This window comes from Fundulus heteroclitus, chromosome 21 (genome assembly GCF_011125445.2).
Source record: "Fundulus heteroclitus isolate FHET01 chromosome 21, MU-UCD_Fhet_4.1, whole genome shotgun sequence".
Lineage (NCBI taxonomy): Eukaryota > Metazoa > Chordata > Actinopteri > Cyprinodontiformes > Fundulidae > Fundulus > Fundulus heteroclitus.
In genome coordinates, this window is record NC_046381.1 from 35,829,332 (window position 1) to 35,855,801 (window position 26,470).

The window sequence follows — 26,470 nt, forward strand, 5'->3', positions numbered from 1 at the left end:
TTCCAAAGCTATTTCCATTTGCTATGCTTAGAAAGCTTTATCCCACCGAGGCTTGTTTCCAACGGTTAAAATCTCTATTAGAACAGCTAGTTAAGTCAAGCAAAGTGAAAAAATGTATTTCCAGTGTCATAAACATTTCCTGCAACTTGGGTTGATGAGAAACTTGAAACAGACGCGACAGAACAGTGCTGGTATGGTGTCGTCAAAAACATTTAAAATTATACATAAAGAAACAGTGCATTCTAAATATTTTTTAAGGTCTCTGCAGTTAGTGGTAATGAATTATTTATATCGAAGAAAAGAGGTGACAGCACATTTGTTTGAGAAGGAGCTAGTATAAAAAAGGGATTTTTGATATCCATTTATTAAAACCAGCTGAGACAATGGATTGTCTAAATATCAAAACAACACCTGAGTGATGGAGAAATGTTTTATTCTCAAATATGGGCACAGACTTATTCAGAAGTTTCTATATTGTTGTATAATTATATATACTATATCCAGGCATTGAAAGGGCCAGCTTATACTACTTTTGTTATTGGGGAAATCCAACCAACTCGACACTTTCAATTTTTTAAAATTTCCCTACACAATAAAACCAAATCAATTTCAGAAATTGAAAAATATTTGTTCACTGCTACACTAAATTGGGAATAAATAAATAAATCATAGAGCATGCTGAAAACGTACTGAACTTTAAAATCCGAAGGCATACTGATCCGGGATGTTTGTGTATCGTTGCATCCCTAGCTTTACATAAACATCTTTCCTTCAGTGTTTTTCTTTTTTCGGAGGATGGGGATAAAAAATCTGGACGGATTAAAAAAAAAAAGATTGTGATGGTGAAACGTCATTAACCTTTTTTCTGTCAACTGATCCAATAGTTGCTGATAAGAATTTGCTGTTTTGCACAAAGCACAGGAGCTTTCCATCTTCTGCAGTACAATTAATACAGCACAAATTGAAGCTTAAATTGAATGGAAATAAAGATAAAGAGGCTGGATAAATAACTGGGACCCATGAAAAATTTATATTCTCACGAGATGACATATTTCCTCATCTAGGTGGCCCCTAGCAAAGTGCCTGGTTTGTATTTTAAGTGCTGTTGATGACTTAAAACACCCAACCATACCCCCCCCCAATCCCCACCCCATCTGTCTTATCTCCATTGATTAGAACTTTATTTTCATAAATAATTACCTAGATGTATGACATGTAATGCTGCTGTGAAAGGGCATCTTATAGCAAGTCAGAAATTCTCACTCTACCGTCATTAGAAGCAGCAACATAAAACTGTGACTCTACTCGTTTTGGCTCTTTCTCTTATTAGAATATTCAATAGTCACTTGTGGATGGTTCTCATTAAGTAACTGCACAGTCATAAATACTGTATTACTGTTATCCCCGTCAGAACGTTTCCCTCACTCTTCCAGGGAACTAGAAACCAAACTTTGGCTTTTCATGTATGATGGATTACAAGGCTGACGCCATGTATTGTTTCACTGATTGGACGAATTTCCACCCCCCCCCCCCCCCCCCCCCCCCCCCAACCCAGTGCTGTTTTAAAACTGTATTTTTCTGGATGTTATGTAACTCCGGGAAGCCGATTTATTCCGAGGTGAGCATTGATTTTCTGAGAGTGGAGGATGGAGATTAGCTTTTGAAATTGCCCCCCCACTTTGAATAGCAGCGCAACCGCCCACTCCACCTCCATCTTTAGAGAGCAATAAAAAACCCACAACCCCTGTTCTTGAGCATCTGGAAGAAGCATTGTTGACTCAGATGTACACACGATCCTCCACGTGGCCTCAGCATGGGGCTTCCATTATAGACGCACATCTCAGGCAGATCAGAAGAACATTTATGCCCCTGTGAAATCTCATTCGCCGCTGCTTAAGCTCAGGGACCTCGGGCATCTCATCAAAGATTTTACGGGAACGTTTTTCTTAAAATGCGTCAGACAGGAATTGCACTTGTTGAAAATAAAAACTCACTGATTACCCTTCCTACAGATCAAAACAGCACGTGCCTAAGGGAAACAGGGGAGGGCGAGGACTGAATACACACGCAGAAGCTACACATAACTTCATCTCAGCGCATGGTTGCCCATCTGGAAGAGAAAACTGACCATGGGCGATTCATGCTGTTGAAAAAGTCACCTTACACAGTCCTCTATAAGCAGGATCAAAGCGCTAAAGCTTGGCTCTGATGTTTAAAACCCAGAACGGAGCCGGGGGAACATTTCTGAGCACTGATAGTACATCCAAAGAAGAGAGTATAAAAAGATTGGCAGTAGAGAGATATCTAGATAATAAGCTCTTGGATTTGTGGAGCCCATTCATTTTGCAACAAGCTACAGCAAAATCTGATGCTAAACTAATACTCTGCAAAAATCGGCCTTATTTTTTAACACCTTTCAGGGGTTTTTAAGGTTTGACTTTTTTCTGCACTCCTCCACGATCACTGGCATGATTGTTAACTAAGGTAAGGCTAATATCCAAAATCGAAGCTTGCTGACTGTGTGCTAAGGTACATAAGACCTTAACTACTGATTAAGAATCCTTGACTTTATTAAACATATCTTTTTTTAAAACATATAGAATATGTTTAAAGAATAAAAAGTATATTAAAAATAAACTGAAGTGGATTTATTTTAAATCTATTATTTTGACAGAGTAATGTCATCGAACTGTCCCTTTCCATGAAGCTAATATTGAAACAGATAGCATCGGGGCGGTTTATTACTCCACTGTTGCAGATACAGGAGCCTGAATCAAAGCTTTTTCCCAAATGTCTTACAGGCACAGATTTTAACAAACAGCTGTAGTTAAATATGAGAAAAGGCTGAAAAAACACCTTCTGAAATACATGAAAGTATAATTATAATGCAACATAGAGCATCTCGATATAAACAATATAGTCTCATCTTGTATCTTTTAAATAAAATTCCTGATATTTTCTTAAATCTCAATATATTGCTGAGCCCTACTACTTGACTTTTTAAAGACTGTGTCGTAGTGTTAGCTTGTAGTGCTAGCGTAGTTAATTTTGTTTTTTTGTCAGTCTGCCATATGGTACGATCCCCAAGAACTGACATGGGGGGAAAAAGAGATATAGCGTGCACACAATATACTAATTTGTTTCCACAAAGTACTTATTTGTGGCCACAAACAAGGTATAACGCGCGCACACAATACTAAATCATAATCTTCCTACACAGAGCACCTTCTCAAACAGTTAAGAGCAACAGAGGAACAAAACAAAGAGATTGGCAGGGATAGTATGATCGAGATTTATTTTGGGCTGGGGATGAAATACAAAGTGATTTTGAAAAGTCTGTCAATGCAAGGAGTTCAGTAATGCCAAAGTAGTCACCTGAAATGGAATTTGCACCCCCTGCATCAGGAGCGTGAATTCGCCTGGAAGCTTGGATCCAGTCAACGCCGTCTCATTTTTAACCATCTAGACTTGGAAGTAGAGGTTGTACTTGTGTTGAAAAGTGAAAGAGGAGTGTAAACACTTTATTGTTCAGTTTATGGGCTAAAACAGAAAACTACACTACATTGTTCTCCCGCGATTGTTTCAATATCCAAGACCTTCTCAACAAGTCAACGGAAAACACAATTTGCTCTGATTGTCGCTCATCTCCAGTAATACTGTCTGCTGCAACAAAATCTCCACCTTCCTGAGTCCATTCCAGCTCTCTGCTTTAGTCTTCTAAAACATATTTTGTGTCTAGATAAACCCGCATGGATGACTCAAATGAATTAACTGAAAAATTAACATAATTGATCGCTCTTTCTCTGCTACGCTGTTAACACTGACTGCAGCAGGAATTACTGATGGCCACAAGCTGCGAAAGAAGCCGCTACTGGTCCGGAGAAGGCGGGGTTTAGACTGAGCTCTTAATATGGACAGTGTTGTGAACGGATCATCCGCAGCCAATATGGGCTTTCTTATTTTTTTTTTGTATGAGGAATGCCATGTGTACGTGTGCAGCCAGGGAAATGCGTGTGTCACACGCTGTTTGCATGAGAGTTGAGAGCCCTGGTTATAGCTATGTTGTGGCCACAAGTAAGTACTTTATGGGAACAAATTAGTATTTTGCACGCACGCTATATCTCTTTTTTCCCCATGTCAGTTCTCAGTCACGGTAATATAGGTAATGTACTTCCGAACAATAGAAAGTCGCATATGTTTTCTTTTGGCTGTGCTCCACAGGATCGTAGAGTTTAAACCTCTCGGGGCTGCAGCTCATTGTTTTGGTGGCGACACGAGCGACGGAGAGTTTCTGTTACTGCAGCCAGAAGATGTGCCACAATTACGGAAAGTGCGAAATGGGTCACATTTATATTGATTTTGCAGCAAATGAATCCTTGTTGTTTTAGTATTGATTAAATCGAGATATCGATTATTTTGACAACCCTAGTTTTCAAAGCCTTCCTATAAGTAGCAATGAAACCTTCAGCATGATATCTGCATTATCTTATCTGCATAAATCTTTAAGCTATATGATGGTTGAGTGGTTGTGTAAGGTTTTAATTTTACTAACCTGATGTAAAAATATTGCCTGCCTCGAGCTATATCCCTCTCAACCTACAGCACTAATCACTGATTAAAACTATATTTAGGACCTTTTTGGATCTCTCTGCATTCTGACTGATGTTCTGGACAAGCAGTCGCCAGCAGAGTCAGAGGAAGGGAGGTCTTGGTCCCCTGCCAGGGGCCCACTTCTCCCTCCTTCTGTTCTGCTTAGTCAGTAGCAGACTGGAGAGAGGAGCAGCACAAAATCTGTTTGCACATGTCGTTTATGAGGTTACTCAGACGGTGGCTGTGTGGTGTGTGAGGGAGAGGGTTTTTTTTTTCATTTCATTTTTCATCATTTTTCCATAAAACATTATTTATATTGGTCTGACTATCCAGCACTTCAGGTCCGAAGCAGCCCAGCATCACTGTTCACAAACAAATATTCCGCTTTTTTATCAGCAGAGGTGAATGAGTTTGCATATACGGCAGTTCAGACAAATCAATGTCTTTTATCTAAATCAAACAGCATCTGTTTTGGCTCGCTATAAAAGTACTGGTTGAACCAGAAAAGGCAGAACAACTCCATCACCCTGTTTCTGTGTATCTAGGAGATGTGGGTCTCCCCCCCATGGTTCCACATTCGTGCACTCACTGTTTCAGCTGGGGAGGTCTAAAGCTGTTAGAAAGTAGGACAGTGAGTAGTGGATGGTTGGTTAGAAGACTTGCACTTCAGTCTTTCTGTTCTTTGAACTTGATCACGGTTGTCATAAGCTCTCAGCTTCACCCTCACCACTGCTTTTAAGGCCCAGCCAGGTCACTCAAATACGTAGGGTTCGGGTTAGGTCCCTTGGGTTAAACGCCTTTATTCATCTCCCTAAAAGCTAACCGTTGATGGTTAACAACTTCCTAGATAATTTGATTAGTAAATTCAATACGTTATCAAGAAAAGAACTGGAATCCATAAAGTTGATAGCTATAATAAACATGAAGTGCTTTATTGTTACAAAGCATGAGACTGAAGGACAAGCATCCTCTCTAGAACAGTTGAAAGTAGGGCAGCAGGATTCTAGTAAAACCTGTGACTACTATATTGTAGTGCATAGGTGTCAAACCAGGGCCTGCAGGCCAAATTTGGTCCACAGCATGATCAGATTTGGCTCATAAGACAATTCCAAATGTCCCCTAAAGCTGGCTTGCTGGTAGACAGAGCATGTACCACTAATGCTACTGATGCCTGAATGCCCTGCTGGCGTGTTGGCATCTAAATCAGCACCCACAAGCTGACCCTTTCTCTGTCGACATTAAAGTAGACAAAGAAATGAGCGCAGAGAACTGAATTGAGTGTAGAAAACTGAGCATGTTTTCTTTTTGCACATCTCATTGCTACGGCAAGTCATGGAATTGAACAGTTGGACTTTTATTGGAGGAAAATATTACTCATAACGTTAACCTGTGAAAAAAACGGTAAAATTAAGATTCAACTCAGCAGGCTGCAAACAAACAAAGATGCATAACATCTTTTAATTATTCTTATTGTACTTTGTTTGACAACTGATTTTTAACATGTGCCTATAGTTGTAAGCTTTGCTTGTCTTCATATGAAAAGGTTTATCGTTACATCTGAAAAGTGGTAAAAACTTCCTCCATTGTGGATTTTTTTTTTTTAAAAGAAATATCAAAGCTCGGCTGCAACTATGTTCAAGTTTTGAATTTTGGCCCTAAGCGTATTTGAGTGGACACCTTTATTATAGTGGATTATTAGGACGGTTGCTACTAGCTCACTCATTTTCCTTATTCTTCTCTCTCGACACAATGTCTTTAGCACAAACTGTGAGCTTCATCATCTCCGTAACTAAACTCTAATCAGGACTGGGCATCGATAGCTGTAAGAGTTTGCGCTACTGCCAAATAATCTCCACAAAAAGTAAGGAAATGTGTGTTTGAATGATTATATCTATTCACATACGACTGGTAACCATTTTATTCTACCCTTAACCTGTCCTAGAATTTGTAAGGAAAATGAACTTGTGTTTTTATATTTGACAGCTCAAACCCAGTTTTCATGCACTGCTTGGGCCCTCTCAGGCCACAACTTGAAAAAAAAAACATGCTTTCATTTTTGTCAGACCACTGTTCTATGATCCAGCTGTGATTAGTCTGGGTTTCAATACGAATGTATCGTGATCGTAGCATTGAAAGAAAGAAATAAGAGAGAAATGTATGTGATTTAATAGGTTATATTGAAAACAACATTAATGCTACATTTATTGCCACTGCTGTTGAAATAACATTATTTTGATGTCAACATTTATTTATTACTTTGATTTTGATCCATTAGACTTAGATTTAGGCAAAAATATGGAATAAACAAATTTAGCAGAACTTTTAAAGTGCTTTGTTTGAACAAAATATTGTACATATTGTTACTTAGAGTTTGCCAATCTTACAGCTTTACATTAACAAGAATGATTGACGGCACTCCTTTAGTTTCCTTACCATAACAAGTTGGGTTATCTGTAACTAGACATATTTCCAACAGTTAATTCCTCTTTCTTAAGTAAGGGGAAGAATGTTGTAGTGTGGTTGTTTGTTTGTTTGTTTGTTTGTTTGTTTGTTTGTTGTCATGATTTAGGTTTTTGTTTGCTTTGTTTGGGACTTTTCTGGACTAATTAGTTTCCACTCCCCTCAGCCAACAGCCATCTGCCGCCACCCAATCATCTCAGATCAGCTCCACCTGCTGCCAGTAATTACTGCCAACTCTGCTCACCTGTTCCCCTGTCTACATTTACCTGCCAAAAACATGTTGAACTGGCACTTTGCTCACCTTTTTTCTAAACTGGTTTGAACTATGAACTATTTTGGATGTTTAATATTATATTTTGGTGGGTTTGAACATTTTCTTTGTGTAATTGATCACCAGCCCATTCCTGGTTTGATCATTGTAAGAAGGCTTCCACCTTTTTGGAAATTGCTGCTTATTTGTGCATTTATTTTCAAGCTCATTGGAGGGCTGCCTTTGAGCTGGGTATGTGGCATAATAAAAATATAAACATACTTCTTTCCAAGCTTCCAGTCCGAGCACACAATTTATTTTACTGTATTTTATTTATGGGTCTAAAACTCTGACATTCACGCACATGCTTTAACTTCCACGGGTCAGTGGCCACTAACAGGAACAAAGAGGAAAGCATGGAAGTTCAATTGTTTTGGCCTTACATGCCCACAAGATGCCTGAACAAAAATATAGCCGAAGCCAGTCCGTTTGGCCACATGCGTGAAAGCACAAGACCCACTAGGAATATAGTTTACTTTACAGCCGCGCACCATTTACGCTCCTGTTACACATTCAATAAAATTAAAATTTTCACAGACAGAGAACAGCCGGTGTGCTGTTGATGTGACCGTTTCCTCTTCCTGTTTCCTGCAGCTGAATCTGTAGATGAGTCAGTCCACATGAGAGTCTCTCTAGCACACACACACACACACAACAAAAAACACAGCAAAAGCACTGATGAAAACCTCATATCCATCTTTGTGATAAAGGGGTCCATGTTATGCTTTAAATGTCCTAAAATATGCTGACTTTTTTTTTCTGCCTTTGTATGAAATCTTTATGTGTGAAAAGTGGCAGGGGGGCGGTATCTTTAGTTTTCCAATCCCCACTCTCCTTCTTTCACACCGCTGCCTTTACACCAGTTAGGATCTTGAGGCAGCTTTGTGAAGGTTTATGAACCACGAACACTGCCAACACTTAGCGAGAGTTGATTTCAACTAACCCACCCGTCTGAACACTGGAGCTCATTGAAATTCATCTTGCGACACGCAGCTTTGTTTGTGGTTCATTAGGCTGAGTGGTTTGTGAGGTTTGCTCTGGGTGGATGTTACTAGATAGGCCTGTTCTCGAGGTTTTCAAAACAAAAAAGCCCTTCCTCACTGATTTGAGTAATGCACTTTAGTGAAGCAGTAGAAGTGAACTGGATGATGTTTTGTAACTGATATGCAATAATAAAAAAGATTAATGCAGTGAAACTTCTCCGAGGAGAGGGATTACCCAGCACTTTCGTCACTGAAGACTTCCAAAGCGAGATAAACTGCACTCCAACTGCACGGTGTGCAGCCTGATTAAGCCGTAGCTTTGAATTTGTGAGATGCATTGTTAAGGGCCTGGGGATGGGTAGATTATGCATCGAAAACAAAAGTAAAACACTTTAAAGTGGTCAGCGTTGTCGTTTAGGAATTTATGAATAAGACAGTGCCATCCTATGACACTAAAAAATGTAATCCCTTTGCAGCTGTTTTTGTAACATAGACAATGAATGCAGCGCACAAGCTGTGCCTGAATGCAGCGCACACAGCTGTTGAGAAATGCCTTCTCATTGAGGGGATTCCTCGGCTGGCGCACTGTATGCTGTGAGGCAACCTGGGCCGGTTGAATGCCGGAGGAAGCCGGATTTTTACTTCATTTTTACTTTCACTTCAGTCCAGTGCCAATGATGTTTGAGTTGTAGTTGTTTCAGGTGAGTAATAAAGCTATGGACCTTATAGCTGTTGAAAAACATAAAACTCTGGTTCGATCCACCGCTCCTTCTCCATCATCACTGTAACTGAATGAGAAACCTCAATGTTCAGTAGGATTTAGAGACAGCTGGGAGTCCTCTCCTGCTGTGCTTGTTCCATTGCACATAAATGTTCTACATGTTTTTAGGGTTAAAACAAAGCTGCATTCGGTCGGCACGGGTGTGCCGACTCAAAAGGACTATACCGAATGTGTCTGGAGCGTAATCGTGTAGCGTTACACTGCTACTTCTTAGTTTTTCAAACTCCAGCTGGACATTGTCTTTGAGATCCATAGTAAAAAAAAAAAAAAAGTCCACTTGGGTTGTATGCACACCATGGAAAAACTAGCAGAAGCAGAGCTGACTGAGTGTTGAAGAGGGTCAGTGATCCATCATGGTGATAAGCGCTGGGCTATATGGCCTAGCATCAAAATTGCGACATACTGAGCAGTTCACCTCGATTACGATAAATACACACACACACACACACACACACACGCACACACTCACACGCACACACGTCTCTTTCCCTTCTTGTTTCAGACTGGAGAGGGGGGACTACAGACTGTACACGCAGCGCAGCGTCTTAAAAGGACAGGAGTATAGCCTACCTTTACCTATAAAAATTACTATTTATAATTTTTTTAATATCAAAAATTATTTCGGTAAATGTTTGGTTTATCGCCCAGGCCTAATATACATTATAACCACATTTGTTCTGCACGCACTAAGTATAAGCTTCTCTTTGGATTGGGTCGGTAGTCTGCTGCTCCCACCATGAATCCAAATGAGGTCGATGCACTGGCAGAATGTTTATCTAAGAAAATACCTTTTGGTGTAACATATTGTACATGTGAAATATTGAAACCTGTCCATTCAAGGTAAATATTTTTGTGCATTCACTTTAGAATGAAAAGAGTAAAACTTAAAAGACCTTCCAGAGGGCCTTAAAGTGCTAAAAATGTACATTAAGTCCTTATAGAACATGACACTATTCTAGGCATGGAGTAATACAATGTGCTACGAAAAAGGCTCTGAGCAATCAAGAAAATAGATACCAGCCAACATTACTATCAACATAGAATATACCAATCAAATGGTCATTTTTATGCATTCTGTTCTAAATGTATTCACAACTAAATCCACATACTGCATTAACAAGCTGATGTAACTGCTTTAGTGTCAACTCTGTTCATCTAAAGCGAGCAAGATAATATTTGGCAGATCAAGGCTTGAAATCAGCTATTGCCGAGATCAATCTGATTTCAGATACAGAAAGATATTTCTCGTCCCTCTCACAAAATGATCTGAGCGATAACCCATTTCTGTGGCCGGCAACCCAGGAGTCCCAGTGCCCCCCCCCCAGTGATCTGTCAGCAAGCTGCGATTGTGCATGGCCACTGCGTATGTGGATTAATGCTAGCGTGTCTGCCTTCACACACGGACAGACGTAAATGTGTTTCTAGTGGAAACAGCTGCCATGTAGCCACTGGGAGACCATGAATTATCCAGAGAGCTTTCAAAACAGCAGCTTTGAAGCAGGTTCCCGACAAACAGTTTTTTTTAGTTGAATTTGAAGCAAACTGGAGCAGAGGTTGAGCGAAGTATAACAGACCAGTGAGACGGAGAGCAAAATTAAGAGCTTCAAATATATAATCCTTGTTGTGCCATTCTAGTCAAGACAGCAGCTGAGACTCCCTGACAGAAACATCTGAAATAACATGACGAATGAATCTGCCCTACAACAACAAAGGTGTACCGCACATTTCAAGCAGATGTTCACGAGGATTTTCTTTCCTCAAACTCCGATTCAAGTCTCAGGTCTTTAAGGACAGAGGTGAACTCCCATTAGATCCTTTAGTCTGCTTTTAAACACAGAATTTATGCAAGTAGTTGGATTTGAATCATCATACTTAAGCCTAATTGATCACATCTTTTAGCTTTAGTCATCAGTATACCCACTTCAAGATGATTTTCAACTGCTGTGAATGAAGTTGAAAATGAATAAGGCAAAAAGGGTTACCCTACTAAAAATATGACAAGGCAATTCAGATCAGAGTATTACTGTCAATGCATCAAACAGGAAGTGCTTCTATTCTGAAGAGCTGTCAGTGTATTTCTATTGTCACAGCTAAATAATATTTATAACTATGTGAAAAATGAATTGTAAAAGTTGTGCGGTTGCTATGTAGACCCTCATTCGGAGCAATCTCACCCGCCTTGTGTAAAATAGAACAATATCTGTGGTCCTCGGCCTCATCCTCCACTCATATTGAGCCCATTGTTGAATTGTGCTTGCCTGGCACACTTGCCAGAGACAGCATGGCAATAACGGCTAAAATGTGTTGCCATTTCATTTTTGTTTACATTTTGACCCGCCTCTATCCTTCTGTGTTTCTTGGTTCAGCGCCATTACAGGCGAGGGGCTGAACAGGTTCGCCAAAAGGTTTGGTTCGTTTGACAAAGTGGAGCGGGAAAGCACACCGCACCAGCTGAAAATTTGCAATTTGGTCCCCAATCGAACCGAGTCTACCAGACTATCGGGTGTGAAAACCACCTTAGTTGACTCTAGGTCACAGACTTTCAGTCCGATCTCTGATTGCAATATTCTCAATCTTAAGATTAGTCCTCCTTGAACTTACGTGTCAATTAGTGTTTGTTGAAAAATTGATCTTCAGCATTTATTCTGCTGCTAATACCTAAATGACTATAGGGAATCCGTCAGCACAATCTGATGTCGTCTTTAAATGAAAAGCCATAAGATGAAAAAAAGCAACCCTTTGCTTTAAAGGCCCTCCTAATTAGGATGTCTGTAGGCGGGTTCCAGCACCAGTCTGGCAACTTAATTGGAGGTTTAGGAGACAGACGCCTACAAAGTTAAACAGTGAAATCTCCACACCGAGCTATAAAACTTCACCTGGCTATATAGTCCAACGCTGTAAAGGTGAAGGAGGCATTATCACATGCAAGATATGTACTTATTTTTTCTAAACTAATAGCCAAGATCTGCTCATGTGTGCAGGTAATAGTAAATTCTGCTTTTAAGGGGTTCCTTTAAAGTCAGAGAGGAAACACTGTCCCTGCGGTTCAGCTCCACGGTGTGAAAATAAACTCAGAGTCTCCATTAGCAAATAGCGGACACATGATATCTGCCCAAACAGATCTGCTGCAGAGAGCACTGCTGAAGGACAATGGAAAGACGCAGAGGGGGGAGAAATAACAGGGGGGATGGTCAGGAGATGAATCAGCCTTTAGTGGGTTTCCACTTAAATTTATCACAGCCGACCGAGGAAGAGGACACCTATCAATAACCTCTCTCACTTCTTCTTTCCTTTAAACGCCATTTCTTTTTCCCCCCCTCGCTGTAAAAGGAAAACAAAAATGAATCCTTGCCCACTTTAACATTGGGAAACCTAGAGCTGTGCGAAAAGTAACCTCTGAACATGTAGATCTAGATTTCCAATTAAAGTAAGCGTGGCCAGAAGTGGTGGAATGGCTGCAGGCATCGCACTCCAACTAAACTCCTACTTATCATCTACATCTGGCGATTCGGATGCAAATCGATGAGTCGGCCCGAACAACACGCCACACTGAGTTCTTATCAGTGGATTATTTATATACTACACGGTTAAAATAACACACAGGTGGCATCTGTCGGGCCAGTCATAGCGAGCTGTGGTTTAAAAGCAAGTTTCACTGTTGGTAATGTCAGTAACACCAATTTTTGTTCCTACTTTCATGTGCTTTACATATTAAGATGGTTTATTTTAATTGATAAAGACAGCACATTAATAGCAAGGCAACTTAAGGATATTAAACCTATGTGACGCAATTGGCAATATTTGGCTATCCTATTTGATTTTTAAAAAGGAAAAGAAACACCATCATATCCAGGTGGTTGCAGAAAGCTGCCCCCCCCCCCCCTGTTTGCTTCACCTTTCATTTGTCATTTTGCTTAAGCGCAGGAAAACTGTCCATCATATGACAGTGAGAACGGACAGCTCGTGTCAGCACTTTGGTTTTATTTTAAAATAAGCTGCACTTTGCAGGAAAAAGGGAATTGAGACACCTAGTCACTCAGTGTCAGAAAATGTGACTGCAGTGGATGTCTCACTGGATGTCACAACTATGTAAGCATTTTAGTTTTCTCACACGAGGTCCGTTTAAGTTTTTTTTTTTTTTTTTTTTGCTGACAAGTGTGGATGTGTCATTGGTTCTGCAAATTCTTCATCAAGAAACAATAAAAAAAGGGGTTTACAAACTAGTACAATGAACACAGTAACTTACTACTGCCTCCATATTTAACTCAGTAAACATGCATAAACTGTATATAAAAAAAACAATCAATAGAAAGGATGTAAAGATTTGTTTGAATTCCCGTTTTTTGTTTTTCACAACAGGTTTAAGAAATCACAAACATCGTTTTCATGAGTTTGTAATCGGTGGAGAAAAATCCAATCTAGCTTGGACGCCAGTGGAGTGGTTTCCATGCTGGTCTAAATACAAGGTGGTCCTAATTTCAAAACTAACAGCAATTGTGACAGGCTATCACAACTGAATTATATCCCTTCACTCAAATTATTAGAAGACGACCTGGTGGAGAACTCTACCTTTCTCACTTATGGGAAGTAATAATAATAGTAATATAGTAATATCATCTTTATTGTCATTGAAACATACATTACAACGAAATTTGTTCTCTGCTTTTAACCCATCACCCTTGGGGAGCAGTGGGCTGTCATGTGCGGCGCCCCGGGGAGCAATCAGGGGTTTAGAGCCTGGGTGCACCTGCCGGGGTCTGTGTGGTACCTTTGCTCCTGGCTGTTCCAGCAGATCTTTGGTTCCTGGGCTGTTGGCAATGTGCTCGTTTCACTTGGCCCAGACTGCTATTGCCCCTAGGTGCAGCTGCTTCTCTGGCCAATAGCCTGATATCTTTGAGGATCTCTGTGGTGTCCCTGGCCTCAATTGGCTCCGTATTGATGTGGTTTTGGTGGGGACCGGGGGTGGCTTAGATGGCCGTCAAGAGGCTACACCCCTTGCTGTGGTTTTGCTATGCCGAGCTCTGATGGGTGTCTCTGCTTCTTGACTTTTCAGGGCGAGCTTACCAGGTGGAATGAGGATGTGCCCTCCCTACCTGGGTCCTTCCGAGTCCCAGCTACCGCGGTGCGTTGGTGCTTGTCTGGCATATTGGGGGCTCTAGAAAAGGTGGTCATGCCATTGGGGGTTGGTGCATGCCCTGGGGTGCCAGGGGGGGACAGGGTCCTTTGCTTTGCCAGCACGACTGGAGATGGGCATTGTGGCTAAGTCAGGGGGGTATGGTGCCCCATGTCTCACCCCGTGGTTCTTTGACCAGGGAGCTGCTCCTTTGATTCACCGATGACCTACCTCTGTGCAGAACATTTGGCAGCTCTGGGTTGGTGCCTTTTGTCTGTCTGCCTGGGGATGCTGCAGAGCTGAGTCCACCTTCCCTATGCTACTCTTGGATACTGTGTGTTGCATGCCTGCTATTGTTCTTGCCACTTTCACAACTGTGCACCTCCAGGTGATAAACTTGCTTACATACACCCACTCAATACAAACACACTTCTTTCAACACATACACTCAGCAGTCCACACGCACAAACTGGCACACAAAAACTCCAAATGGCTGAAGATCATACAAACACAGGTGGCTATTACATCAGCGTGGCCTGCCTACTTTCAAGCTGACCCGAGTATGGATTTAATCAAGTCGGTAACACTATTATGATACAGTTTTGTGATATCCATTGTGTAAGGCACAAGTAAACAACCAGCTTCTCTATACGGTATGCTTTAAATGAACGGAGCAGATAGGTTAAAAAAAAGAACATCCTAGGCATTTACGCAGATCCATTAGTAACATCATGGCTTTGTACCACAAGCTAAATTTTTGAGCCTGGTTATATTTAATAATCACTTCTTTCTTTGTTGTTACTTTCAAGATAAAGTTGAGAAGTCAAAACTCCGAGATTAAACAGTCACAGCCGAAGCCAACATAAATTTCTATCAGATTTTCTCAAATCGATTCCATCAAGACTTTGCAACGAATGCTAAGGCAAATGGGCACCGGTTGTGTTTTATTCAAGAGCAGACCGGCAGCTATTTTTAAAAGAAAGAAGCAGCGTAAAAAAGCACTGAGTGGTAGCAGGACTAACGGTGAATGGCAGCTTTGCCCATTCCCTCCTCTCCCCTCCCCATTAGCCTGTGCCGAACCAGCCGAGCGAGGATTACCAACAGGCGCGCACCAGGATTTCAGTTTGTTACATTCACTCTGGGCAGCGTGTCGACGTTAAATCATCAAAGTGCTCCACAGCAGCCAAGTGAAATTACTGTTTCAACACAAAGCTCAAACTTTATCGTTTAAAGTGAAATGGCTTAGAGAGAGAACAAAACAATTTTTGAAAATCCCTCTCCCTTGTTACTAAAAAGGGCATTGTGGATCTGCATTCACTCACCCTGAGTCCATGCTTTCTAGAGCTACCTTGCACCACAGTTACAGCTGAAAGTCATTCACGGTATGCCATGATTGAGTTTTGCCCATTCGTTTCTGCAAAATTGCTCAAGCTCTGTCAGATTTGATGGAGAGCTACTGTGGAGTGCAATTTTCTACTCTTGCAACAGCTTTTCTGTTGTATTTAGGTCTGAACATTGACCGGATAATTCTGACACATGAATATGCTTTGGTCTAAATCATCCTTTTGTAGTTCTGGCTGTATGTTTAGGTTAATTGAAACTCCCTCACAGTCTTAATACGTAAGAAGCATCTGACATGTTTTCTCTTAGGGTTGCATTGTGTTTAGCTCCATCCATCCTCCCATCAATCCTGACCAGCTACCCTGTCCGTGCAAAAGAAAGGCCTTCCCACAGCATGACACTGCCTTTGCATTTCTTCACCATGTGGATGGTGTGTTTAGAGGTATGTGCAGTGTTAGTCTTTGGGTCTACGGTGTTCAGTTCTGTTCTCTTTGACCAGAGCAATCTCCAACACATGGACAGTGGCAATTGGAAAACAAGACGTCTTATGGCTTTCTTTCAACAACAGCTTTCTTCTTAACGGTCTTAAGACTAAATCTGTAGAGCGCACAACTATAATTTGTCCTGTCAATAGATTCTTCCATCTGAACTGTGGATCTCTAAAGCTCTTCCGGCGAAACAATGTTCCTGCCCATGTCTCAGTGGGTTTACAATTGTGCAGTACCCTTTCAGATTTCCGTTGACGGGTTGAACAGTGCTTTGCAATATGTTCAAAGCTTTTGAAAGCCATGTCTCATTTATTTCCATTTTACAATTTTGTCCTACTAGTTGTCATATAAAAATTCAATGAACTACATTTTTACTTTGTAGCTGTAGCGTGACAAACTGAGAGGCCGTGGGTTCAAGAGGCACAAACTACTTTTGTAAGCCTCTGTATAAAAATAAAAACTGTGTCGAACAGAATTGAATTGAAAAGAGGAGAGGACATCATCTCCTCATGTGACGCCTAGCTTGACAACTTTTCCAAAAGACTTAAAATATGGAAGAGCATTCATAAGATGACAAAACAGACTTGCCAGTATCTCAAATTAGATTAAAAGAAATAAAAACACTTCTGGTACGAAAACATTATTCGCTTGTGGAAAACCTCGACCCATTGTTCTCAGGGTACACTACACTAACAGGCTTCTATTTTTCTGTTCAAATTAAGCATTGAAAACAGGAAACAGACTATTATCTCCTCTGAAACAAATCGTCAAACTCGAATTTCAATAGAAAAACCTGGAAAGACTAAAACTATTCCAATGAGGAAAAATTGTAACGCAATAAAATGCAGCGTTCAGTTTGTGTGTATCCCTCAAAGCAATGATAGAGATCCGTAATTGCATCTTCTCACTCAGCAACACAGTGAGTGAAAAATATTTCCTGGCGTGAAGAAAGAAACTTGCCAAAGGTCCAAAAGAGCTTTTAATTATGAATGACTTAATGAAAAGACGCCTTAATTCTCTCAGCTGCTTATTCAGCGGAGTGTGCTGCAACGGAAGTGAAAATGCGATGCTGCTTGTGTCTGAATCTTTCCTCGTTTCACGTCGTTATTCCTTCCTGGATTGTATTTTTAACACTCTATTCATATGACATTATTAACGGCTGATAAAAATAGCCGCTTGTTAATCACGTTGACCCAAAGGTTTAGCTAAGATATTGGCTACTTAGTCATCTTACATTTTCTGCTAAGCCTTGGGAGTTGTTCACACTGAGGACACATGGTTTCCTCGCGTTGTTCCGACTGATAAGCTGAAAAGTTGAGCGGCAAACGCTGTTTCACAATGTTGGCCAACGAGCACTGTTACTGACAACGAAACCCAGTTTTGCGGGGCCTGCTTTACACAAGCTGCTGTCTTTCACAAACTCTTCACTGGAACAGTGTTGCCACCTGACTTGCACATTGGCCATAAAAAAGGGAAGTTCAGTGGCACAAACATAAATAACTCATACGCAAGTCATACACCTGCTTTGGCTAAATAATTTATTTTATTTTTTTTTTATTTTTTTACAGGATAAAATCATTGCTGTAGCCAAATTCACTTTTCGCGAGTAATTGATCAATGTCATAAATTGGTTTAATATAGTGTATTTGAGATAGCAAATCATACATGGATGTTGCATCGTGGGTCGAAACACGGGGAAGATGGAGATTTTGTGCAACAGCAAGTCCTGTGACATATTTGATCTTTAATCCATTGATCTGCTGTCCATTTCAATAGTGCATGTAGGTTGGGATCAGGGATATTTAATTCAAAGTGTATCTGTCTGTCAGAAAATGGCATCTTACTAACCACACTATACCACACCATATTTGTTTATAAAGCATTTTACAAAGACTACAAAGTCTTCAAAGTGACCATAGAAAGTGACCAAAAAAGTCAACAAAGTGACCAAATTACACATACAACTGAAAATAACATAAAATAGATAGACAAAAAAAACACACTTTTGCTGTTATGCCACTGTTTCCTTTTTTTCATACTTAAGGATCAACTGGCTATCTAGGAATTCAATTTCACTGGTCTATGAAGATAATTAATAGCTTAATTAATTGGAGAGCAGGGCAAGCCATCAGTAGCACTTTCAGTTTCGAGCATTTGGTATGCCGGGGTGAGTGAATTTTCATCTGTCTATAAAGCACAACCCCGTATGAGCTGAAGTAATTTTTTTTATCTGGTCTTTGCTCTGTAATTTGAGTTGTGTCACATATGCAACACATCATATTTTCAACATTTTCAAAACAATCCAAGGCAGTCTGGCCAATTTGGGAATCAAACTATGTATAGTGTGGTATTAAATGTGCCAGAGCATTGTTTTTCTACTGAATCCTGTCTTCCTGTGGTGATAAAACGAAAGCCATGCATGCAACGGTGTGAGGTAATGGGATTAGAGTTTTGCAATCTTACTAGGGTTGTGATAACACTGTGCATCCAGATCATGAGACAAGATGATACGTTCATTTTTCAATCAAGGTGTGAGATTTTTACAATATTTTGAGAAAAACTAAAAATCAATCTTTCTCTTTGGTTTTTATTGAATATAGTTCGAGTTGTAAGGTCAAAAAGCTGTTTTAAAGAGCTTGTAAGCCCCAGAATGGTTCAGTCAAAGTTTCATTATTCCATTACATTTTCTGCTTGTTTCCATCTAAGGCAATTCTAATGTTGCAAAAAAGTTAAATATCTGCCCTTTTGTGTTTTACAAATATCTGAGGTTTCATGAATATCAAATCATGTTTTAAAGAAGTGCTGTTTAGTACAGAATTACTAGGCTCGAATTTGGATACTGTATTTCGGATTTTGAAAAACAGCTACACAACTGCAGCCCAGATTCCTTAAAATCTGAAAATGCCCCTAAGTGCACTGCCAATAAGAATCGCCGAAGCTAGTTGCCAACTTTAGCATCATTAGTGGTTAACGGTTAGCCAGTCCCAATATTGTCACAGCCCTTACAGAGGCTTTTTTAGTTTGTTTTTTCTACCGAGGGCCCAAAATGCCGCCACATGAGCAAATAAAAAGCAATGAAGGCTTCTTCAAAGCCTTTGTAACTGGGTGGTGTGGGCCAGCTTCAACGTTCAACCAGACACAAACTCAAGAATGACTTCAAATGAATGGCCTCAATCACAGACACAAGCTTCAGTTTTTAACAACAAAAGAGTTTGCTACACCCCTAATTCTTACTTTGGCTTTATAAAAGACAATATAGTTTAATATAGTGATGGTACAAAAAGCTCCCAAAGTGCTTCGTTTTTTTTTTCCCCCTCTCTAAGCCATCCTTTTTAACATGTATATAAATATTTAAAGCCACAGACACACTGTTGTGTCCAGCCATCTGCGACGGAGGAGCCTGAAGCTTGGTATCTCAGCTAAAGGCAGCAGTTTCTAATTAAACCTCTTGGGAACGACTTGTGGCCGGCGTCAGGGCTGTCAGAGAGCCACAGACACGTTCGCAGCCCTGCAAACTAAGGATAAGAGCCCTTTACAAGTAATGAACCAGAGGCCCCCGCTTTTAAACCCCTGTAAAGCCAGCATGCTGAGGCATTTCCACTTTAATGAGAGGAAGCGACTGAACTGCTGGGTCATGCTACTTGCCCTTTTTCAGCTTTCAGATTGGAGTTCAGGTGTGGAAAGAAGTTGCTAACACGACCTCAGACGATGTTTGCTGGCAGCAGTAATGCAGACTGTTAAATAAACATGTGACACCCGGAAATCACAGGAAGCCAGAAATACACAGACCTCTTCAAGACCAGAACGTTCTCTGTAACTTTAAATGTGAAATAATTGCATAAGAAAGCTTAAGGGATTTTCAGCTTTCGCACAAGAGCAAGGGTCCACACAAAGGCTCGTCCATCGTCTCCAGTGCATGTTTCGGGGACAGTTGGCATGCACGGCGGGGGAGGATGCAGCCTTTATTTACCAAAAAAAAAAAAAAAACAAGCCAAAAATGTCACTGTATGACTGGCGGCAAGAGCCTTCCTTACCTTCCCAAAGTTCCTGACATCAAAAAGGTCAAAGGCGTCGAACAGCTCGCTCTTCTTCATGCCGAATGAGTCGCTGCACGCCACCAGGAAGGTCCGGATGTTCTTCAGGCACAGGAACTGCGTTTGGACGACAGAAAACGTGAATCTGTGAGTGGCCCATGATCCAAATAGGAGGTGCACGGCATTAATAAAGGATCCAGCCCATTGTTATTCTGTTATATCTTACCCTTTTCTCTAACGGGCATCAACATGTGGTGCTGCAGCTTTGCTAATTTGCCTGTAAGCTTCAATCTGACTCCCTAATTAGACAATGTAGCCGAAGACATTGGAGGACATCGCCTCTAAAGGCCCTTAAATTAGTGTTAAGGAGCAACAAGAGAGCATTTCGTTTGATTAAAAGAGGCTTTATTGTTATACCAGGGCACGGAAGGGCTGTTTTATTGTAAGAATTGTTTAAAAAGCAGAAGAAAATGGATCCGACCGAGTGCTTTGGTCCTGTACTGAGAGTCTAATCATTTTTCATAATTGGGAATACCATCATTGGCTTTAATAAAGTAGTGTAGCGTTTCTAACTGGGGATGCACCACTAGTTCAGCAGGTAACTAAGACTGAACGTTTTCCAGATTGACTAGGCTTGATCAGATAGATCTGACTTTCAGAAACTCTGCCCATGCACCGCAGCGAAGCAGCAAATTCAGTTCTAATGACACATCTCGGAATATATCAAATACGAAATGAGACCCTATTTAGAAAGCTCTTATCAAGATTAAATTGGATACTTCTCCTCTCTGTTTTTAGAGAAACAAAATTTGCATTTTTACACAGCGTGAGGGATTCGATTCAAAATATAGCAACGGGTGTTAGTATCAGAATTGAAAAAGAAGACGCGCGTTCTCTGCGTGAGAACACACTGCATGCAGAGGAGATGAAGGGCGCCGAGGCAGCACAGGTCGCCGGACTCAACCCTGGCTGCAAAACAGGACGCCACTAATGTTGCTGTTCTAAAGCTGACTTTGTGTTTCGGCACCGGACATTGAAAAGATTCTTTCAAAACAAGTCACTTTTTAACCTTTCCTAACCTTTCCAGCTCACCTTTGGGGTTTAATGGATCTGAGACACACTGCAAAAACGGAACTAAAAATAACTAAACCTTTCTTGAAATGAGTGTATTTGTCCTTGATTTGAGCAGGTAAATAAGATGATTTTGCAATGGAATAAGATTTTTGCACTTAAAATAGGAACAACTCATCTCCATCATCTTATTTCAAGTGCAGTATAACTAATTGTCTTATTTTATGGGATCAAAATACTCATTCTATTGGCAGATAATCTTATTTACCTGCTCAAATCAAGGACAAATGCACTAATTTTAAGGAATTTTTACATATTTTTATTTCTGTTTTTGCAGTGCAGAAAGGGGGGGGGGGGTTAGAAATGACTACAAAAACTTGACAGCATCGTCAGCGGAGGATGAAAATCCTTGTGTAATATGAAGTTACTCCTAACTTATGAGGTTCGGCAAGCCCAACCACCTCACAGTGTTGCTTTTGCTCCCAGTCGGTCATGTTAAACCGGGTCATGTGCCAGAGTGTAAGCAAATGCGGGCCTAAATCCGTGCTTTCTGAGCTGATTCGCATTCTTCGGGAACCGCTCACAGCAGCAGGCGGAATCCAATGGAAAGTAGCGGCGTTGCGTCGCCAGCCAACACGCCGCACGTGTGACTTCCCGTAAAAATAAAAGACAGAAGAGGAGCCCCGCTGGAACATTTGTTTCAGGGGAGACGTGTTTTTTCTGGCCACCTCGCCGTCTGCTGGATCGCCTCTGACGGATGACTTCATCCATGGGTGTAACCAGTGTGCTACGCTGGGTTCGCCCATGGTCGACATTGTCATGTTTCCTAGCCTTTTTGCCGGGCTCTGGTAAAACAGAAACCGGCGTGGAGCAAGAGAGAGACGAGATAAGGGTGTTGCTGTAAAATCCCAGAGCTTATCAGCTGCGGTTTAATGGCTGTGTGCTTCTGCAGATCATTTCGTCTGGCTCTCCGCTGTAGCTGGAAGATACCTGAATAAAAAATGACCAGATCTCCCAGAGAGGACTTATTGTTCTGTGCACATCTTGCTGTTTAGCTGCAGATATATATATTTTATGTAACATCTGATCAACAGTTGAATCAGTTTGGCTCCGAGTTATGCGCTTCAGAAGGAAATCAGGAACTGCTTTCAGAGTCCAGGGGCTTTTACACTGCAAAAATAGACCTAAAAATAAGAAATGTTTTCTTGAAATTAAAGTATTTTTCCTTGATGTGAGCAGATAAATAGGACTATTTGCCAATGGAATACGATTTTTGCACTTAACATAGGAACAATTCATCTTCATCACCTTATTTCAAGCGCAGGATTTCTAAATATCTTATTTTAGGGGTAAAAATACTCACTCCATTGGCAAATAATGTTATTTAACTGCTCAAATCAAGGGCAAATACATTAATTTCAAGAAAATGTTCCTTATTTTTACTTCTCTTTTTGCAGTTTAGGTAGGAATTGCACGTGATGGAGGAAATATCCCCCAACTCCCGTGCGCCGCTACTCTTTTACTGTTCTGTGCCATCATATCAACCCTAAGACAGAGGGCCCGGCTTGTGTTGTCTTGTTTTTTAGCTCGTTTCTCTCAGTGGGAACGCTCCAATTAGCTTCCGTTTGATGACAGTTCTTCGGGATGGTTGTCTTCTGCTTCTCCTTCTGCAAAAACGAAAAGCCTTCCAGGAAATAGATTTCGTTGGCAATTTCCTGTTTCTCGAGCGACAGCTCATGCTGAGGTGTCCATATTTAGAGAACTGATTAGGTTTGACTGCTTGTGAGGGAAAGAAGTCAGAAAGTGTCATCCCAGGAAGCGGCCACGCCTGTTTTAGTACGCACTGCACACCTTGGTCATTTGGGAGCACAATGTTTAGTTTTTTTTTGTTGTTTTTTTTTAATCTAATGAATGAAAAATGCCCAGGGATCAAGCGTAAAACACCTCCCTTAAACATGTGGATTACATTTTTACAGATGGCTTCAGCCCCCAGCCACGCCGATCCAGATAAGGGTGAACGGGCAGACAAAAGTGAAGCGGCTATTATTGAATGTTTACACTTGTAAACATCACTTTCCTTTATCAGACAAGCACATCTTGTCTGCCCGGAGCCTTTAGAGAGTCCCAAAGGACCCCGGGAATATTATCTATGGGAAGCAGCTTCTCCGAGCGCATAGAGAAGACAGCGTGTCATGCACCGAGCCAACGAATGAAGAGAGGGGGGGGATGGTTTTAAAGGAGGGATGTTGCAGTGCGAGGCAACCCTGGAACTGTTGCACATGCAGCTTTTCTTTGACACGACGGGCTCTCTGGGGCTCGCCAGCTGAATGGCTGAGTGGGTAGTACGCACGTCTGAACGCGCTGCTGGTGTGAAGCAGAATGTAACATTTAAGGTTTTCTGAACATAATTCTCTCTCGGATTAAAAGTGAAACTCTGGAAGCAGCTGGAACATAATGAACAAGAAAAAAAAAATGGACTGCTGGGGCTTTCTAGTCTACTAGATGAATGTGTTATAAACTTGCACAGCTTTGATTTAAGGAAATTCGGCCTGTGCTCGTTTCAACCAGAGATGCAGAATTGACCGATCACCCGCGCCACTACTTGAGTTTCCCCCGGACCGTCTCAAGACCGGTGAATCGACAGGTCGTAAAAAAGGGGAAAAAATTACTTTGATGCACTTCTTTGTACTTCATTCATAATCCCATAAAAACAAAGGGACATATGTTCTGACGCATAAATGTGTTTAATCTCATAATGCTTTTATTTCCTCTCAGGTTCAGAACTATCGCCTCCAACCAAGAGCCTGCAGCACTTTATTTCTCTCTCTTTGACGTCTTACTAAAGAAGAAGGAACATCCTTTTACAGTTGCAATGACAACACGCACATATTTCCCGTTTTCATGAATGTCATCAGAAATATTGTCAAGCAAATGATATTTCGGTCAAAAACCAAACGCACGTCACACATCTCCAAAAAAAAAAAAAAAAGAAAAAAAAAAAACGGCACCCATCAAACGTACCATGGCCGACCCTCTCGCAAAAACATCAGAATGAAAAGTGAGTGTAATGGACATCCTTCCAAAATAAAATAATTACGCTTTCTTTGTACTATTTCAGCAGGATGACTGTTGCTTGTCATGTTAAACTTTTTAAATGTTTGCCTAAATACTTGGAATCCCTGGTAGTTCTACTCCAGGTCTTCTTAGCGGGAGTATCTCTTAGCAACCCTTCCTTATTAAGGTAAGATTAATACCTGAGTGGCTGACATGATTTTAGCAAGTGTAAAGTCAAAAACGCTGAAGGAACTTTACCATTTTTAGGGTGCCTTGCAAAAAATAAATAAATAAGACAACACCATCCTCGTTTGTGTTTGTGAAGCTGGAAAGCGTTGACAGTAATTATCGGCCGGTGCTCTAAATAAGTCATCCAATGCAAATGCGGTCGGCCAGCGGAGCGAATGGTCCTCTTTTTGTCTTCCAGACAATGACTTTGTTGTCAACAAAGTGGAACTAGAGATTTAGATTTTATTTAGATCGCGGCACCGACGTCTGTAGAGCACACGCTGGGAGGAACCGAACGGAAAGTAAGAGGGACCGTTTCTACGTGAGCGACGTATGGAGAACCTCACATCTTCCCCGCGGCACGTTTCGGTTTCAAACCCAGGGAACAGTCGTGTAAGGAGAGCTACCTCGCCGACGCGTTACATACGAGCGTGTGCTCTGTATCCGTAATATCCATAATAAGCTTCCAGTTTCTGTATTGTTTGACCCAAGCTCCATAGCAACAAGCTGGAAGCTTTTATGGCCCCAGTGTGCCTTGCAGGGGCATCATGAATTCCTGTTCACTAATAGAGGTGAAAGACAGCGAGACCATTTGGCCATCTTGGCTTTAGCCTTCTTGAGCACTAATTCATAGATACGAATGGATGCAAAGGGAGCCAAAGCCGTTGGCTCTCATTACAGAAACCAATGACATGCGCATGACATAAGCACATTGAGCCAGCACCCTAAGGTCTGGACCTCCTTCATCACCCCCGGGTTGGCGTGTTGCAGTCCAAGTGGACCGGTCACATCCATGTCATCGTGTCAGAGCTTTTGTCAGCCGTGTAACCAGGAAACGGGAGGTGCAGGGTACGCGAGGTTCTGCTGATGGCGACGAAAGCGCCGCCCTCCCCCTCCCCCTCCCTCTCCCCCCGACTGAAGACACTCGTCATCTCACTTATCTTGATAGAATAATGCCAACGTAAAGCATCAGTCAGCAGCTTTTCAATCCAAAAAAACAAACAAACTGTGGTAACTGATGCCACGAATCCTTCTCATTAAAACCCACACAGACTTGATGCAGCAGCAGCAGCAGCAGCAGCACATGACAGGAAAACACTAAGCAGCTGGTCGTTTTAGTCACTTTTTCCATTCATTCATGACTGCCTGTATGCATGGTTCCTGGCAACATTCTTCCACTGTTTTTTTGTTTTTGTTTTTTTTTAGCTTATCACAATTCCCGCAAGTGACTATTTGTCTTAGGAGCTTCAGGATGTGGCGATCAGTTGCTTTGAAAAAAGAAAAAAAAAAAGTCAATTTGTGGACAGTTAAGCTCAAAATTATTCATACCCATGAATAATTCAAATTCAAATTATTTTCACTCTGCCAAGAAGTTGGTGCAGAAATAATGTAAAAGTAGAATCCATTTTGAAAGTAAACACTTATCGTTTTTTATTTACGTTTTAGCTAAAAATGGCATGACGTTGGCATAACGCTGGCATTACGTCGTCTTGGCTAGCCTAAACCAGGGGTCCTCAATCCTTTTCCTCGAGGTCCGGTGTCCTGGACCTTTTAGATGTGTCCCTGGTCCAACACGCCTGAATCAAATGGCTGAATTAGCCCCTCAGTCTGCAGTTAAGTTCTCCAGAGTCCTGCTAACGACCTGATTATTTGGCGTGTAGAAGCAGAGTAACACAAAAAAGTAGCAGGAATTTGCATGATATTTCCCCTTTATAGATTATTTTGAACACATTGGATATCATAGGCAACTGACAAAATACTCTTAAAGGAGGTTCTTATAGCCACCAAGTTACATATGTCAAATGTACAAATATGAGTAGTTTCTTTTCCCAATAAAACTCTCCATCAGTATACAAATAGACATCCCTTTTATATTGCATGGCCAGGACTGAGATATATTACCCACCACAGGTTGTTCTTGAGAACAAATATCATCATCCGGTAAATGATGAAAGACATTTTCCACATGGACTCATCTAAAATTCAGAAAGCAGTCTCAAAAATTAGGAATCGACAC

The 26,470-nt window shown here is 41.1% G+C and overlaps 1 protein-coding gene across 3 annotated transcripts in view; it reads right to left on the reverse strand.

The window, feature by feature from the left end:
* LOC105935331 (guanine nucleotide exchange factor VAV3) overlaps positions 1–26,470 on the reverse strand; it is a 114,785-nt gene that overhangs the window by 73,783 nt on the left and 14,532 nt on the right. For all 3 annotated transcript variants that reach the window (XM_036125070.1, XM_036125069.1, XM_036125068.1), the window contains exon 2: positions 20,101–20,217. In XM_036125070.1, the coding sequence (XP_035980963.1) occupies positions 20,101–20,217 (117 nt within the window). The remainder of the gene's footprint in view (positions 1–20,100; positions 20,218–26,470) is intronic.